At 39.4% G+C, this 19,131-nt stretch overlaps 1 protein-coding gene across 2 annotated transcripts in view; it reads right to left on the minus strand.

Moving 5' to 3' along the window:
* Nucleotides 1–3,398: 3,398 nt before the first annotated feature.
* cdh4 (cadherin 4, type 1, R-cadherin (retinal)) overlaps nucleotides 3,399–19,131 on the minus strand; it is a 323,086-nt gene continuing 307,353 nt past the window's right edge. For both annotated transcript variants that reach the window (XM_088338690.1, XM_088338689.1), the window contains exons 12-16: nucleotides 15,893–16,129; nucleotides 11,631–11,864; nucleotides 9,323–9,462; nucleotides 6,891–7,055; nucleotides 3,399–4,694 (exon numbers count right to left, since the gene is read on the minus strand). In XM_088338690.1, coding sequence (XP_088194816.1) covers nucleotides 4,488–4,694; nucleotides 6,891–7,055; nucleotides 9,323–9,462; nucleotides 11,631–11,864; nucleotides 15,893–16,129 — 983 coding nt within the window. In that variant the 3' untranslated portion in view covers nucleotides 3,399–4,487. The remainder of the gene's footprint in view (nucleotides 4,695–6,890; nucleotides 7,056–9,322; nucleotides 9,463–11,630; nucleotides 11,865–15,892; nucleotides 16,130–19,131) is intronic.

Consider the following 19,131-nt stretch of genomic DNA (forward strand, 5'->3'; position numbering starts at 1 on the left):
CACCTAGAGGCAAATTCGTTTACTGATTCCAGTGAAAAAATAATTTGTTTCAATTCTAACGATTTTCAAAATTAAAGCTAGGAAAATCCCTACATCTTCGTCCCACTCATTTTCAGGCAGTACGTTTTGATTAAAATAAAATTTACATGTGTTTGCGAGGAATTTAACTGTCTGAAATGAATACATAAATAGTTGAATGATTGAATATCCATTGAAAGTTTTTTTTGTATGAAATTTGATTAATATCGTGATAAAAAAACTAGTACAGAAGAATATAGCCAGCTATTTGAAAGTTGGCTTGGTGTGCAGAAAACAATAATGGTTTATGCAAAAGATGTTTCTCTTTGGGGGAAGACACACGAAGGGACACTGGGGATACTTTTTGTTAATAGTATTTTTTGTTACTATTGTATGTATAAATTGTAGTGATATCTTTAACATATTTATTGGGAAGGCTTGATTAAAAAGTCTCAAGTGGCCCCTGTGCTGTAGTTTAACCACCCCTGTACCAATGCAGATACAAGTGAATTGACAGATTGAATTTCAACAGAAATAATCATAAGTTGTTAAAAAAAAGAAGACAATTTGTGTATTCCTGCTTAATAATCGAATATATTTTATGTCATTCTTTCAGACCCTGATCTCGCACTTCTATTGGGAATCCACAAGGTCAACCATTTTGGATCGTAAACTACGGCTACCACACTGGAACAGATTAGCTTCCTAGTGAATACTATCTAACATATGGATTTTTTTTCCCAAAGTTCCCTCATGTCATATTATAAATGACACTAACGAATTTTATAGTAGAACATTTCACAAAATAACCAAGAAGTAAGTGCAGACTACATTGGAATTCATTATCCTCTACTACCTTTGTTACCAAAGTAGAGAAACATTTTGAGAAATCTGATTAATTAAATATATATATATATATATATATATATATATATATATATATATATATATATATATATATATATATATATATATACACACTATATATATATACACACACACACACACACACGGGTAACACAGGCTTTCGACCGGGTTTGGTTCTATCAGGTTATAATCCATCAAATTACTAAATGTCGTGAGGTGTTACACAATTATTTTCTGTCATGCACCCCTAGGAAGAAGAAAACCTTTCACACTTCAGATTTATATTTTGTGCTATGCACAAAACAAAGGACTCTACCAATGAGAGTGTCACTGCACCCTAGTGTAGTGGAGGTGCAATTGCACTTTATTCTAGGACAGTTAAAACAATGTTCCCAGGGTAAAATATGCCATCCTTGACGGAGCCTCATGCGCCCACTATTTAAGAACCGCTGAGGTACTGATATTTTGCTTTCCTGGCTGGATGCCAAAATTGTATGTGTTGCCGCGCTGCTGCCACACGTTGCGGTCCACTGAATTAAAAAAAGAAGCATCTGCTGGAAAAAAAATGAGCTACTGCTGACCTTGGTTGTAAATACGAGTGGACATAAATCAAGTAGGTCCTAAATGGGATTTTAGCTGAATGAAATCGCGCTCCCTAAGATCTCGATCACTTTGCTATTTTGAAACTTGACTATTTGAAAATTGTGGCAATGTAAGAGTTTAATTTGATTGAGAAAACAATCAAGTAATTGTGACATTAAAGCAAAGTGAGTCACAAGCTGAGTGTTAAAAATGGCACCAACACTGATTTTCTTCTCTAAAATGTTTGAGAATGTTTGAATGAATGTGTATTGGCTGGGTTATTTTTTTGAAATACCGTATTTTCATCGAAAATGCGGCACAAATAAAAGTCTCAGATTTTTTCCAAATTGTGCGGAGCGTCCTATCGTGCCCTGGGTGTCATGTAAAGCGGCAAAAGGAGACCAGCTCGGTGGCCTTGGGGTTTAGTGGCCACCCTTAAGAATGGGAGGTCACAGGTTCGAGTCTTAGACAAAAATTATATCATTATTGGGTGAAACGCAATGTTTTTGTGAGATTGTTCACATTTCCATCTAAAAACAACACGTATGCGATCTCTTCTGACTTTTATGCCTTCTTCAGTGTTAGCCACAAGTATACCACAAGCAGAAGAGGACATGTGACGTCACACGCAATGCACTGTTTGTCATGATTGCCGAAGTGAAGACACCTGCGGGCAATAGTTTGGCGTGCTGGAGCGCGCTCTCTGATTGGCTTACGTTCTCTTCTTAAGCGGTCAGCGTCCAGACCAGGACGTCAGAGCGTACTTCTGTGTTCCTGTGTGTTTCGCCAGATTACCAAGTACCAAAGACTACTCTCCTGTTTTGATTCCTGCCTTCGGTTCCGACCTGTTTCTGCCCCGCGTTACGATCTACCCTCCTGCCCTGGCCATCGACCTGCCCGCTAAGACATATTGATTCTGCCAACCTGTCACGGAAAAGCCGTTCAGTCCAACGCTGCTAGGGACCGACAACCATCGGCTTCCAAAGCCAGCTCTGTCAGCTCAATCCAATAAAGATTCCTTTAAAACGAACGCAATTGAGTCCGAGATTCCATTTTTGGTCGTGACACTGTTTGTGGAAGAACTCCCGGATGCTAACGCCAGAGCGTAACTAGCAATTTGAACGTTATCGGTATCGTCTTGGTGTTTTCATTTAATGAAACTACTGTATGTTATTTTTCCACCCTGACCAGGACTACAGTGGGGCAGAAACTTCCAGAGGATTGCAATGAAAAGAAAGGATCAACGACCATTACCGTGCCTGTCGGGACTGTTGTTCAAGCTTTCAGAAATTGACTCTGAAAGTGAAGAAAGTGAACCTTTTAATGGAGATTTAGCAAAGCTGTTTTGCTGGTTATGTAACGGATTACCAGGTAAAAATTTGATTGCCAAACTGTTTTAAAATTTGGTTTCATCCATAAGTTCTAATTTGTAATTATTACTTAAATACACCAGAGCGAAACTCAGTTTTGCTTCTGTTGTATTTTGAAAAGCCTAAAATTGTATGGATTTCTGGGCTGTTGTTACACGGCCGCAAGCAGAGGGCACCCACACCCTATCATGCGGTGCGTCCTCTGTTGTGTTAAATACAGAAATAGAACCAGCTACAGAGACTGCGCTTTTTAAAGCGGCGCACCCTATGGAGGTGAAAATACGGTACATTAAAATCGTAATTTTTCAGATTAAACAATAGAGAAGAGATTTCCTTTTTTCACTGTGTGTCCCAGTTCTATTAAGATTTTAAATGGTTTAATCCACCAGTAATAGAAAAATCAATCAGAAAGTCATCTCAAAACGATTTGTTTATAACGGCCTACATTTCGATTGAGGCAGAGTGTGTGTGTAATTCCATTCCAATAACCTACTCACATGATTTGTAATAATATAAAATAAAAAAAAGCAGCAAAGATGTGATCAATACTGAAAAACGATGCATGTTACAGTCATTTTTTTATTCTTGGTGTCTTTATACAGAGTATATTTATACAGGTTCGGTTGACTATTTTGCACATTCTCACCACATACTAACAAGTGATTTGAAGAAAACTTCCAAATAAAAATCATGCACCTTTCAATATTGTTGTTGGAACTGTAGAAAACGGGAATGTTAAAAGGTGTCGATAACGTTTGAGGGCTCGTCATGGACCTCCATCGGGAGTCTTCCGGGGTCCCCAACTTTCTTCACATCATGCCGACAGAAGCTTTACACTGTGGATAAAGCGACACAACAACCGTACAGGGCAGGCAAGCATCTCAACATCAAGGCTCCCTCGAAATTCGTTTACAGAGGGGAAAGAAGGCAGGTTTTGCGCCAATTTACAACCCCCCAATAATCATGTCACACAATAGTGACTAGTCCCCGGTAGATCACGTTAGCAGCCCCTTTGCTGAACAATTCGTTTGAAGAGACATTTTCAGGCCTTCGTGTTAGCGTATGCCCTGGTTGTGCCTTTCTTTCCTTGGGGGAGTAAGGGGTGACAGGCAAAGTCAGCTCAAAGGGGTTGGCGGTTAGAGAAAAAGACCTTTCCCTGTACTGCATGAATGGCCACCGATCCTGAGATTGCAGGAGTCCAATACAAAATAAAACACACCACAAAAGGCACTTTATAAAAATGACAGTGCTTCTGTTCTAAGGAAATTCAAGTCAAGAGAGTGGCGGAGGGGGGGTGACCCCCTCCGGGAACATTCTCTTCAGCGTTGAGACTAAAGCAAGACGTGTTTTTTTTTTCTTTTTAAACAATCAGAGTTTGAATTCCAGTAAGAGTCTCTCACTACCGCCTTGATTTTGTCCCCGGGGAGTGCAGGGTCCAGCACGGTGAGAGAACGACGACGCAAATAAAAGAAGAACGATACCCAACAAATTTGTATAAAGCCAGAATTCAGTTGCAGTGGAATTCACGTTTCCGGACTTTCGGTGAGCATTTACAGCCCGTGTAAGGGTCCACAAATTAAGCCTTTTCCAAGGAGTATCCAATTCTCCGGATTCCAGGCTCCGTCCCCCGTCACCCCCCTTTCTTCGCTCTCAGTCATCGTCCCCTCTACCGTAGAGGTCGGCCAGCTTCTTGAAGCGGGGCCCCCAATCGTTGAGGTAGTCGTAATCCTGGTCACCTGAGCTGGTGGAGTTGAGCGAGCTGACTGATCCGGCAGTTGAACCGTTGCCCTCATAGTCAAACACAAGCAGGGAGTCATAGGGGGGTGCCGTAGGGTCGTTGTCTGCTGCCCGGAGACCCTGGAGACATGATAGTGAGACATTTTTATTTTCTTAACCTACCATTGTGAGTACCATCTTTTCTTCACTATACGGTGCAACAGGTATAAGGCACCCCCCCAAAAAATAGTCATTTGTCATATATTTTCCATGCATAAGGCACACTGAACTATAAGGCGAAATTGAGATAATAGAGCTACCATGTTACCGTAGGTCTATTAATATACTTAAGGTATATAATAAAGCAATTATTAATTAGTCAATAGTACATTTTGATTGCGACAGGTATTGAAACCAAATCGCGGCAGTTAGGGTGCTGAGACTTTACCATTACACCACTAGTGAAAAAGATGACTTATGAAAATCTACTAGACTTTCTCATTATCACACTATTTATACTCATAGTACCAGGAACGATGATAGGCATAGTGCATTCTGGTTAAACAGTCTATACTCCTTCAACTGTGTGTCAATGACCTTAGTTTAATATGTATAGGTACATAGAACAACTTGTATAGTATTCTGTTCAAAGACTTTCTGTTTTGAGTTTCTGTATTCCCGACGTTATCGACGCACAGGTGAAGAAGTGGAGAGATTGCTTAACCTATCACAATGCACTATACAAATCAGTGTTTCTTACACCATAAGTAAAAAAGTGTGATCATAAGATAAGCTCTAATGCCTTTTCATATGTCACAATTGAACAATTGTGGTTTGTGCCGATGATAATCGATTAGTTAATCATTGCTCGAATACGGAAGTATACTATAAAACCAGTAGTAACACATACCTATAATTACTGTATACATTTTCAATCTCATTCACTGTATTTTGCAGTATATATGGAGCAATGGGTTTCAAGGCACACTTTCAAATTCCTGGCCTAATAGTCCGGTAACTACGATAATTTCAGAGTCTAACAGATACAATGGTACAGGGTGAACATATATTGTTATTTCCAGACTATAAGCCACAACTTTTGTCATACAATTTCAACCCTGCGGCTTATGCAGAGATGAGGCTAATGCATGCATTCTTACTATAATGGCCGCCACGGGAGTGAGACAGGTAGTGTCGAGGAAGACTTAAATCACAACCGCCAATAAAAATAAAGAGGAAGTTAAACCTACGTGACCGGCTTTGTACACGCAGGAAAATGAAAAAAGATAAGCACATGACGCAGCTTTCCAGGTAAAAGCCATCAAGCTGGTCGATAAAAAAGGAACCTTAGCTTCTTCACGTAAACTTTGCATTGAGAAATTTTGGTGAACGGCAGCGGGAAGAACTGGAGCAATGTGAAAAGTCAAAAAAAAGCTTTCAGTGGTGACAAACACAGGTAGCCTAAACTGAAACACATTCTTAAAGTCACAGAGAGCAGATGGCCGAGGTGTTTTCACAGAATACATGGGCACATGCGGCTTATAAACCGGTGCGACTTATGTATGTACAACGTGTTTTTTCCTTTAAACTCGATTGTTTATAGTCAGGTGTGGCTAATAGTTCGGAATTTATGGTAGTAATTGATGCCCCATTATTACATAAATTCCCTCTTCCAAAAACGTTTAATATACAAGAAATATATTTAAATCCAATCATATGTTTTCTTATTATTGCATTTATTTTATTGTTATCTACCATTGTTTTGGTCTCAGGGTCATTATTGTTGAATGGCCATTAGTTTCTAAGAAGACTGTTTTTGACATTTAATTTCAAATAAAGTTTCAACCTTGAGAGCCCATCCATTGAAATTCTGCGCCACTTTTCCTCAGTAGGATCGCGGGGGTGCTGGAGCCCATCTCAGGTGTCTTCGGGCAGACACCCTGAACTGGTTGCCAGCCAGTCGCAGGGCCCATAGGGACAGACAATTCACCCGCTCATTCACACAGTCAAATGTCAAATTTGGATTCTAGTTGCATAATAACAGCACAACGGTTATTGTAGAATTACTGGTATGTTATTGTGGTATTAAATCCGGGTGGATCATATTTGCAAATAGGTTCCATATTGTCCCAATTTGGAATGAAAAGTAAGGCAGCAGGTCAAAGTATAGAAATAACCCAAAGGCTACTCACGCTAACCTTGCGGCTAACAAGTACTAACAAGTACTTATTGAAAACCTTACTTTGTCATTTTTGTCCCCATTTATTGCCAGGTTTTTCACTAATCTGTTTTGAATATTTTTCAAACAGAATGAAGGTAGTATTTACTCAGTCCTACATCATGAATGAAATCTCCAATATCTCCAGGGTGGGGAAGACTCGGCCTGACGGGATACTGCGACTCAGGGATGATGGGCCTCTCGTCCACTCTGCGTACTCCAACCGGTTTATTGATGATGTGGTCCAAAGACTCTGGTTGCTGGAGCTGGCTCAGGTCATAGTCCTGGATTTAAAAAATGGAAAAAACATAAAGATAAATGAGCAAAGCTTGCACAGAACCGCTTCGCAAAGTCTGTCTCATACGGTAAAGGTGCCATAATGGGGAGAAAAGTGATAAACAATCTTTACTATGTCCTGGTGAAGGAAATGGACGACAATTAAAAACTTAGCTTCCAATCGTGAAGTGAAGTGGGACGATAACGTATAAAACTCTTTATATAACTTGTAGGGCTAAACCATGATCATCTTTGTTGTGTTTTGAGCTAAGTATTGTCAGTAATTTTCTACTGCTCATTGAATTTTGCAACCTCAATTGGCTTTAGGTTGACAAAATCCTTACCGAGTACTAATCTAAGGACAAAAAATGCACCTTTTACACCAGAAATTAAATCCTGGATGTAAAATAAGGGGATGTCAATTATTTATCTATTCCAGTTTTAAATCAGTTCACGATTTATGGATTACTTAAGCGCCTTAGTCGTCGGTGCAACCCTTCTTGTGGTGTGTCTTGGTACAGCCTGGCATAAATTGGAGGGGTGTTACAGAATGTAGGTGTTTAAAAACCTATATTTAGGGTCTTTTATCAGTTTTGGCAAACACATACCAGAAGCTCTGGGGACATAGTGTGCTGCGATGGTGTAAAGTTGATATGTGCATTTCACAGACTTCAATGAACCTTTTTTATATTCCTAAATATAAACACAATCTCTCTCACACACACACGAGTCACGTTTCAAACATCAGTCTAATTTCCTCTTTTATACGGTTCTCTATCTTGTATCCTTTTATTGTGAAGTCGCGCTAGTATGTGTGTGTTCCTTTTCCTGTTTCCTACTGGCGAATAATAAACCACGCCTACGGAGTGGGAGTTGCAGTCCGCCGAGGGAGACAGCCGGGGGAGCATGGCGTTAGCAGGGCTGCAGCTACCACGAAGTAGATTAAAACCAAAATAGGTGCTTTTACTTGAGTAATACTCCCACCAAAGAGTTTATATAATATTTATCTCTTACAATTGGGCTGCAGCATACTGTGCGTATTTGCTTGGGCTGCTGCCCGTCAATTCCAAGATCAGGCTCATCCCTGAAGAGCCGGAGGACGCTTTACAATGACAACTACGGTGACCAGATGAAGGTGCTGTATCTTAGTCAGATCTAAAAGGTTCTACTTATGAGAACCATGAAAACCAGTACTGTATCTGTTTCAAGTGGGGGAGCAAAACAGGGATGGAGAGTGATGGGTTCCGCCAGGCTGTACTTACCCAACACAGACTACAGGGGGTTGCGAAAACCGTGAACTGTGAAACTTAAGTTAATGCTGCTTGTAGCACTCGTCATTTGCATTTCAAGTTGGCAAAAAATATAAAATGAAATGATCTGCATTTATATAGCGCTTTTCAAGTCAAAGACTTCCCAAAGCGCTTTACAGTATGCTTCACATTTCCCAATAGCGGCCTTGTATTGCAGCCATGTAAGACGCTAACCTGCTTATTGGGGGTATTAGGGGTTCGTGTCTTACCCAAGGCCACTTCGACATGTAACACGGGCAAGCGGGGATTCGAACTGGTATCCCTTGATCCCAAGACGAGCGCTCTACCTCCTGAGCTACTGCCGCCCCAAATACATTAAGAAAACACAAACAAAGTGGATAACAGATCCCATTATCTAAAAGTTACAGATATTGTTTTTAAAAAAATATCTTTACATAGCATATGTAAGAGTGTAAAATGCATCAAAGCACAACATGATGGCAGACAAACATTGCATTCTCATAGTTCAAACCCTTTTATATTCTTTACACCGCTTTTCCCTACCCACGCACCCTCTCGAGACGGGAACATTGTTGCCCTCAATTGGTCGCTACTTAGGCTTATTACTGTATTGTAAAATGCATGTTTTTTTTTCACGTGGTAACATTTATATAGACTTACATTTGAATAACTGCAACAAGAAACTGGAGATAAAAATAGTACTGCAGCATGCGCATACTCAGATTGTGTTGTTCATCCACAACGGCGGGATAAAAGTCCACCACTAGCCTATATTCCTGCACGGAAAGCATATTTATCTTGCCATGAGAAAAGCATTTTCTGCTCCATACAAAGCAAACACGCGTTCGCGCTGACCTCAATTTGCCAAGTCTTGTTCAATTGTGCACCACCAGGGAGTTTATTCTCCCGCTTTTATTTGAGAACTTAATGGGAGTTTTGTGTTCTCCATGTCAAAGTTGACGGTGCCTGATAACAGCCTTTTATGATTTTGGCTGACGACGTACCTGATCTTCCTCTCCTCCTCCTTCTTCATCGTATTTGAGGATATTGTCTCTGACATCGTCTTCGGGGTCGATCAGCAGCGGTTTCGCTTGCTTTTCCTTCTCTCTGCGTTTCATCCACACCACGAATAACAGGACCATGCCTACGAGGGAATGGTGGCATAATTACATCATTGGGACAGGTATGGGCTGACATCAATCTATAAGAGTTGTGATCCCGGTTTAAAACTTGCATTTCTTGTCTCTTAAGCCTGTAAATACTGAAATGTTTTTACAATGTTAATATTAAGTCCAGCCTAATGTTGTGACTCGTTCTCAAAAACTGCTTTGAAACTTAACAAATATAATATAACTAAGAGTTTCCCATTTGACCTTGATCTGTTGTTTCGGTTACACGTTAAGAATATTCATAGAACAGTTCTTTTCCATCCAAGTAACATTGTGAAGATTCGCCCAAGGCTCTCCCGTCCCATGCTGTTTGTTAACTCCCGTCTAGATTACTGTAATGTTTTACTCTGTGGTCTTTCGATGTCTAGCATCAAAAGTTTGCAGCTGGTACAAAATACGGCTTTTAACTCGGACAAGAAAGTTTGATCCCATAACCCTGAGTTTAGCTGACCTGCACTCGTTTCCTGACAGTTTAAGATGTGATTTTAAGATATTTTTGGTAATAGAGAGGCCCGAACTGCCACAGGTGCATTTCACCTAAATTTTTCCAATCACCAACTCAGCCAACACCTCAAAAGACCCACAATTCATTCACAAGAACCGTCCTTTTTCCTAAATGGCACACAAGAGCACGCACACGAGGGCCCACAGACAGAAATTACATTCATTCGCAGGTAGTGACCAGACGCTCCAGCTGTATAATAATGATTTGAACCCAAAAAGTATTCATTTTGAATCAAATGATTAATGATTTGCATACGTTTGTCATGTTTCATTCCAGAGATTTAATTGATTGCCTGTCCAAATGAAATTTCGCCTATTATGAATCTTCTATTGGAAAACATTATCTTAAAAAGCATCAACAAGAACTCCCACCGGTCACAGAACACACCTCCGCTGAAAGATGATATCAGCAGATTTCAAAAGAGGGGCACAAAACACCTCTCTTTCTCTTTCTTTCTTTCACACGTAAAAAAATGCATGATGTCACGCATGTTGAATAAGAGGCAAATAGTCTTAACCCCATTATAATACATGAAGTCGGCAAAAATAGATAATCTCTGCCATCTAACGGCAACTGGTGATATTACAACTCGATATGACAGTTGATATAGTCACTTACAAGTTTGTATATTCTCTGATTTTACAGTAGAAGTATTCAAAATTCCAGGATGTTTAATTTAAAAGCTTCAAAAAATTAAAACCATTTTCCTGGATAACCCAGATAATAAGTTAGAGTGCCACGTATGTAGAACAAGTATGACCTGGATCATTTCTGACCAACCACTCATAAACCAATGGCACTATCTGCTGCTGATATGGTATCGAGTTACTGAGTGTAGCGTTAGATTGCTTTGCCGATTGGCTGCCAAAATTGTTTTATGCCTTGCTGGGCAAATACATGCGGTATCAGATATTAAATTAAAACCTAGCTTCTGCTGGCCTTGGTTGTAACTAAATGCGGGCGTGAATTGATCAGATCGTAAGTCGGATCTTACTTGTTACTGTATACATTCAAAAAGGTGGGGGGGGGGGTGTAAGGTTTATGGTTCTATATTCTTTATCAATTATCCATTATCCGTTATCGGTCAAACCATAATACGCTACAAAGCCAAGGGGCCGAGACACTTGCTCTCAGCCAAGAGGCTGAGTCAAGATCCTAGCCACAGAGCCAAGCAGCGATCATTGCGAATGCACCCGTTCCCGGAGGTACTGCCGATGCGTGGAGTGGACAGAGCAAGCTCTTATTCCATCTCCCAATTGCAAAAATCAGTACAGGTAACGCTCTCAATGACCCCCAGAGAATGGACTCGGACCCCCCGGTTTTGATTAAGTAATTTGTATACTTCAAAAACACCTATGAACTTTACCGTCTCTACGCGATCAAACAAGAACTAAAAGCTTTGGCGGAAATAAAGAGCAAAGACAGAATGTCACACTTTCACTTTACCTCCAGAAACCTTGTTAGAATGTGATATGATATATTGTCAGATATAATGAAGGTGCTAGCTCCAGTACCTATTTTGGAGTTTGAATGAAAAGGCTGCAGTAGGGTTTTGCTTTCTATATGCAACAGGCATGAAAAATAACAAAACGGTGCTGGTGTTTTAGGCTTCCATGTCCCAGATACAATTTCACTTACTTAGCAGTACAATAATGCAGATGAGGATGGCGATGATGGCGCCGGTTCCAAGGCCGGCGGCCGCCACAGCCCCCGTGGCGCTACAGTCCCCGTTTTCGTCACACGGACACACTTTGATTCTGATCAAAGAGCGGTTGGACAGCTGAGGGTTGCCCGAATCCGACACAGTAATGGGGATCTCGTACACGCCGGCTTCCAGGTAAGGAATCCTTAACCTCAACTGGGCGTAGTTACCTGCAGAGCATACACCAGGAATGGATTAATTAAGGTTACTTTCCTGTTTAAAGACCAATCAGCAGTAAAACTCTTAGCATTTTTCAGTCAGTTTCATTGATACGTGAGCACCAGTAGGAGAAAAATTCAAGTAAGTGATGGGATTTATCCTCAAGGCGAGTTTTGGGATACATCCATCTGGGTGGATTAGTTGACAGATGGGTTACTCAGGGGACAAGGAGATGTGAATGGATCTCATTTGTCACAAATGATGGATCCCGTGTCAACACTGGATGCAACCTGTATGTCTCACTGTTAAGAAATTTTGTTCAAGGTTCACTTGCTTTGAAATCAAAGCCATCGTCCCCCTAGTGACAGATATATTAGTTTCATTTGCTGCGATTTACAACTTAGCCTTACACAGACTTGCTCCTAGGGCTGCACGTTTTTGGAAAAAAACCTAATTGCAATTTTTCAGACATGTATTGCAATTTCAATGTGATTTTGTATTTTAAAGGAGAGTGCATTTCTCTGCTTGTTTTGTTTTTGGGGAGGACATGGTGACATGCAAGCTTACCTCCAGATTATGTTATTTTCAACTGAAAATATATCACTGTAACTAAATAAACACTACAGATCAGGGGTGTCCAAATTTTCAGAAAGTGGGCTACATTTTTTGAACAGTCTTTAAAAAAAATAATCCTCTGTGACAGGTTTGCAGTGCTTGACGATGAGCGTCGCAACCTCATAGCTTTCCTTTGTAGCATTTTTATTTGAATTACAGGGTCTTGTGAAAAAGTGCTGCTTCTAATTTCTTTACCTGTCTTCACAGTGTTTTTTTCCAGCCATAGTCTCTTGGCGACTTAGGCAGACTCAGTTCTTTCGGACTTGTCCTGGAAGTAGCGGCCTTCACAGTCAACTTTCCTTTTTTTATTTACAATCGACATGTCAAAAATGGGCTCGGCTAAAATTCTCACAGAAATCTATGGGCAAGGTCGCCAAAGGGCTTCTGCCATTATCTGGTGAAATGGTGAAAAAATGTTTTTGGTACAAGTTTGTTTTATTCTTCAGTCAATATTACTGACAGGCCAAATAGGATCAATTTTATCACAGGGGGCACGGGCCCGAAAAGTGTAGTCACGAGCTGTAACTGGCCCTAAGCCAGACTTTGGACATGCCCGCTATGGATCTACAAATAAAAACAGAATTACACTGGAAAAAATGGTCTTTATTGTCCTTCTAAAAAATTCAAGCAAATTGAAGGGCTTATCCTTTCATTGCAAGAAAGCAATTTAGACAGGGGCTACACACTAGCGTTGTTGTATGAAATAAGTTATTTTCCATTTTGACAAGGTTTTTTTTATTGCACCCTTTCTCTTACTTTAGTTCTTATTTAATGTGCCTTATATATAAAAAATATATCTCATAAAGATGTATTTTTATAGGTTGCGGCTTATAATCAGGCGTGCTTTACAGTCCGGAAAATATGATAAATCTTTATTTTAAAAAAGGAAAAAACAATTTGAAAATTTGCTGAAGCGAGGTTTGGAGTCTAAGAGTTTAATTTGAATAACCCAAAGCTATTGTTAAGTAAGTCACAAATATCGAGTAGTTATTTTTCGTACGAGATGGTAACTGCATTTTTTCGATTTGTAATTAGTTATTTTGCACAGCATGTTTTTTTTTAATTAATAAAGCATTTTTTATATAAATGTGTATCTAGTGCATTTTATTGTTTAAAACTGTAATAATCTTGACTGAAAAAAATATGCAATTTTATTTTAGCTGTCTTCCTGCATTTTTAGCTATTTAGCAAGCTATCCCCTAGCTTTTTTACATTTTTTTGCATGCTATTGAGCTAACATTTTATCTTTTTTTGCTTTTTATCGAACTACATTTTGGCCTCCCCTCTCGCTAGTCATTTAATTTTGGGTCTGGATATTTCTATGGCTTTTACTCTTCTAGCTAGGTATCTAGCTCCCTTTTAGTTTTTTTACCTGAGTAAGAAGTTTGCATAACAATATTATTATCATGGATATAATCATATTTGGCATTTGGATTCTATGTAAACCAAGTAACATATTTGCTTATTCCATATTTTGCTAAAAGTATTCCCCTTCCCACACGCAAATATCTTATATAGCTGATGTTATATTTTACTAGTTATTTTGTTGTTGTTGTGCTCTGTACAGCCCTTTGAGATTTTTTGTGATAAAGGGCTAGACAAATGAATTTGACTTGACTTGACTCGACTATTTTGGGCTGTAAAAAAGACCTGTAAATACTTACTTTCCTGGATGTAGGTTAAACATTTCTTCTCCAGTTGGCTGTGACCATACAGTAGTCTGAATAGACTTACACACTATATTGAAACAAAGATATACTTTTTCAGGCATGCTATCATTCGTTTGTGTCATGCTACGATTGTTCTTGACAAGCGACAAAAACAGCGTTTTCTTCTTCTATACTGAAAATAAGAGTCAGCCTTTTTAAAGCAGACAAATAATCTTCTTAGCATCGTCTTGTTTTTGTGCATTGAAAACGAGCAGTGTTTTTCCTGCTGTTGTCTTTCTATGTCAAAACTGTACGCTTTTTCTGAGCTGGAAACCAGTGACGTCTTTGTTTTTAACAATTGATTTATTTTTCTTAATACTAAAATATCAGAAACTAGCAGGTTCTTTCCAGAAAAGTACAGTCTTCCGTGCATAAAATAAACTTCTACACTGAAAAGTAGCTCTTATTTGTGGAAATGTTCTGTTGTGTTTCTCTGTGTGAAAAGCCGGTGTTGTTGTCTGCGCACAAAGCTAGCATTATCTTCTACATTGGAATTTAGAATCCTCTTCACACAAAACTAACGTCTTATCTGGCTTTTTCTTATAAGTCAGAAATCTAGCATCTTTGTCTTTGACGAAAATTAGCGTTGTCTTCTTGGGCCATCTTATGCAGCGATAAGAGAAAATCAAACTTTCAGGATAGTTGGTTATGAGTTTTTCACAACACCTTGGAGGAATTTTATCCCACTCTTCCGTATTCTCCAGCATCAATGCCCCGTTCAAGGTCACACCAAAGATCTCAATTGGATTTAAATCCGGAAAATGACTTTGCCACTCAAGAACCTTCATTTTTTTGTGGAGACATTCAGAGGTGGACTTGCCAGTGTGTTTCAGAACGTTGTCATTCTGAATGATCCAAGAGCGCTTGAGTTTGAGGGCAGAAAATGATTGCCGGATCTTCTGGTAAACACGAGAATTCAGCAAGTTGTCCTGGCCCTGATGCAGCGAAGCAGCCACAGACTTATGCGAGAAAACACTCCAATACGGCAGATTTTAAACAGTTTTGCAAAGAAGAGTGGCTCCACAATGTTGTGAAAGACTCATCACCTATAATCGTAAATGCTTGTTTCCTGTTATGGCCGTCAAAGGTGGCCCGACTTGCTATTAACTTTAGAAGACTTTTATTATGTTTTCAAATATGGCCAGATATATTTTGATCTTTTCTTGTCCCTTAATAAATGGAATCAACATTTCAAAACTGAATTTTGTATTTCATTTGGTTGTCTCGGTGTGATATAAAATTGGTTGGATGATCTGCAACATTTGTGAGTGATAAATATGCAAACGACACTGAAATCAGGAAGGGGGCAAATACTTTTTCACAGCATTGTATATCAAAAACTAGCATCTACTTTGAGAGATGTCCTGTCTTCCTTACATAAAATAAACGTTTACATTGAAAACTAGCGATGTCTTAAGCGTGGAGATTTTCCGTAATTTTCTTCTGTGTGAAAAGCTGGTATTATTGTCTGCGCAGAAAACTAGCATTATCTCCTACGTCGAAATTTAGCATATTCTTCATCAGAAATATAGCATCTTTGTCTTTGATGCTGAAAATTACCTTTTCTTTTACTAGCATAGTTTTTCAAAAATTCACATAAGCCTAGAAAAAATGCAAACATTTTTGTTATTTTCAAATTAACCTTGGCCTGTTGCAACAATCTAGAACAAATTATAATATGGTAGCCATTAATGAAACACTGTAACTGATATTACCGCTCAGTCTGGTAATGGTCCAATTGCGGCGTAAACTCGGAGGGAAGGAAGGCAGCTCGAAACCAAAGGGCCCCACGTTGGGGTCGGAATCGGCGTCGGAAGCTGTGATGTTTATCCTGGAATTGGGTCGCGCCCGCTGACACACTTGGGCCTCCTGCGGGATCAGCACCGGGGGGTTGTCGTTCACGTCGTTCAGGTAGATTTGAAGCGTTCCCGTCCCGCTGGCTTGAGGTGAACCTGGAGGGGGGAGGGGAGAGAAGCTCCATGAAAACTGGAACGAGGAAGCAGGCGGATAGCATAAAAACGGGGGAATAATGCAGTGAACGGTATGCACCAATTTATATATAACAAGCCAAAGAACCATTCATCCATAAACATGTGCGCGAAACTGTGCAAAAAGCTTTTAAAAATGGGGACTTAAGTCATATTCATCGACTTATTTTGGATTTTCTCCTGTTGCTGTCATTGCACTATTGTTACTATGCACCATTTTTCAATGCACTATTTGTACAACTTAAGCCACTACTTTAAAAATATTTTTGCCAATTTATCCTGTAATTCTTTAATCTTGTTTTTCTCTTTTAAGTCTTTATAATGTGTTTACCCTGGAGTGCCATGTGGAATCTCATCGCAAACTATGTTCACTATGTTGTTATCAAATACAATAAAGACAATGAAATTAAATTAAACTAACTAGCAGTTTATGATAATTCAACCCCTAAATTCAGTAATACTTTTTATAAGCTAATAATAAGAAAACATATTCAAAATATCGTGATTATGTCCAAATAATTTTACTTGCAGTTAAGTAATGCCATATTTCAATGCCAACAATTTAACAAATTCAAATTGTTTTTATATACTGTAATTAGTAAGACTTTTAATTTTTACTTTTTTATTCAAACTATCATTATTATAACACACTTCAATTACTATTGCATTTTTTTATTCCTTTTTATTTTTTGTTCAACCACCGTTGCTTTTGATAAATATGGTGTTTTAAATTATAAACTGTGAAATGTAGACATTACTTAGTGATACAAAAATTGTATTCTTCAAGTATTTATTTTTCTTTTTATACAATGTTGATGAAAAGTTGTAAAAATAGAAAATAGCACCTGAAATGAGATTAAATGATCTGCCAAAAGAAATTTACATTTTTTGCAGCGAGTGAAGCACTTTTGAGTTTTGTTACGAACTGTCATAAGTACTGTGGACTTTCAAATCTAAAATCATTTTTGAATAAAGAATCCTGAACAATTTAATTTCATCTTTCGGCTGAAGTGGCAGGCATGAGCAACAAAGTGACCCTCACAATGCACATTTACAGTTCAGCATATTTCAATCCTTCTACACAAAAACTATGAAAGCGCTTTCGATTCTTAAAAATGATATCCACCGCAATAAAAGTGTCGATTAATCGAAAAGTGGTAAGTTGCGATCAAACAGTGAGACATTGAAGAGAAAAGGACACGCGCTGCTCCGTTGAACAAACAGACTGCAGTGGTTTATATCTTTGCCTTGAGCATCGTCTTTTAACCCTCACTCTGACTCCCTTGCCTCCACCACACTGTCAGCAAGCCGAGCTGAATTACTGATGCGGCTAGAGTTCCCTGCAGAAACTCATCAGCGTTACTTTAGAACTCTTCTTTCTCTAACCAACTTTTTGCATCAACAATGTAAAGGTCTGCTGTCAAAATGCCCAAGGCCCAATCACCGTCCTTCCATTCCCAATTAGGAGTGGGGGGATTGATCCAAATATTGATGTTATTGATACTAAGCAACTTCGTGGATCAGACCAGTTGTCCTGGGATAGATACTTCGTTCCTCCAGTAACTGAAAGCATAGCCTCTCTATAAAGATAGTGCAGCACCCTTGGCAACTGTGTAAGTTTATGCATGAGTTGTGACTGACAGGTACACTTTTATCATCTCCTCCTCCGTGGCCTGCTGCTGCGTCCCGCATTTCAGGGAGGGAAGAAGGCCAAATCTTTGTGTGCACCACTACCAGAAGGCTAAAAAATTAATTACCCAAAAAACTAACATTGGACTCTCTTTTCAACCACTGACAAGGACAGTGCCAGGTATAATTTGTGTGCGAAAGTGAATTACTACTGTGGCAACACCACACATTCACATAGACGCACGGAAAAAGCTGAACAAGGCAACGAGCTGCATGTTACCATGATACAGCCGTTGAACAAAAACCTTTACATCAGTTGTCACTACAGCAACAGAACCAAAAGGGCTTCTTACTGACTATTTTCAAAATATTGCACAATGAAAGACATTTTAGTTGTCTTGCTGACATTTTTAAACAGTGTTTTTATTTTTGTTACATTGCTGCTTTTATTTGTTTGACTTTCGTGGTTTTCATGAAAATGCTGTGAGAAAAATCTTGATATATATTTTTTAGACTAATTATTTCGTTATTTTATAACAATCATTTGTGTGCTTTGTTTATTGTAAATATAAACAAACACGGGCAGCATGGCGGCGCAGTGGTTAGCGCGTGTGTGGTACAGTTGTAAGGTCTTGGGAACCTCCTTTGTGGGTTCAAATCTAGCTACCGAATTTCCTGTGCGGAGTTTGTATGTTCTCCCCGTGCTTGCGTGGGTTTCCTCCGGGCATTCCGGTTTCCTCCCACATTCCAAAGACATGCATTTCAGGTGGATTGGCCGATCCAAATTGTCCCTAGGTGTGAATGAGCAAGCGAGTTGTCTGTCCCTGTGTGCCCTGTGATTGGCTGGCAACCAGTTCAGGGTGTCCCCTGCCCACTGCCCGATGATTGCTGGGATGGGCTCCAGCACCCTTGCGACCCTACTGAGGATAAGCGGTGCAGCTAATGAGATGAGATAAACAAACTCATGGGGACCATTGAAACTTTATTTGTATCACTGACTTTATTTTCAAAATATCCTGCAATGGAATGTGTTTTGGTTCTTTTATTGAGGTATTTGTACAGTATTTGTGTTTTTGTTACTTGACTTTCATGGCTTGAAAGGTGTTGATTGATACTACCGTGTATTCACTTTAATCGACTCGATATCAAAATCCCCGGTATCGCCCTACTCACGATCAGAAAGAAGCTTTACCTCTTCTCGAACAAAAGCATTTCAGCCAAAGTGGATAATGCTGTCTCATTGACACCGGTGTCAACGCAATCAATACACAGACAACACTTCGGGGCTGAGTCGGCGGGCTTCATTCCTCGGGGTAACAATACTTCGGTGACGGTAT

Source organism: Urocampus carinirostris, chromosome 6, assembly GCF_059441175.1.
Source record: "Urocampus carinirostris isolate Australia breed hairy pipefish chromosome 6, RoL_Ucar_1.0, whole genome shotgun sequence".
In the NCBI taxonomy this organism is placed as follows: Eukaryota; Metazoa; Chordata; class Actinopteri; order Syngnathiformes; family Syngnathidae; genus Urocampus; species Urocampus carinirostris.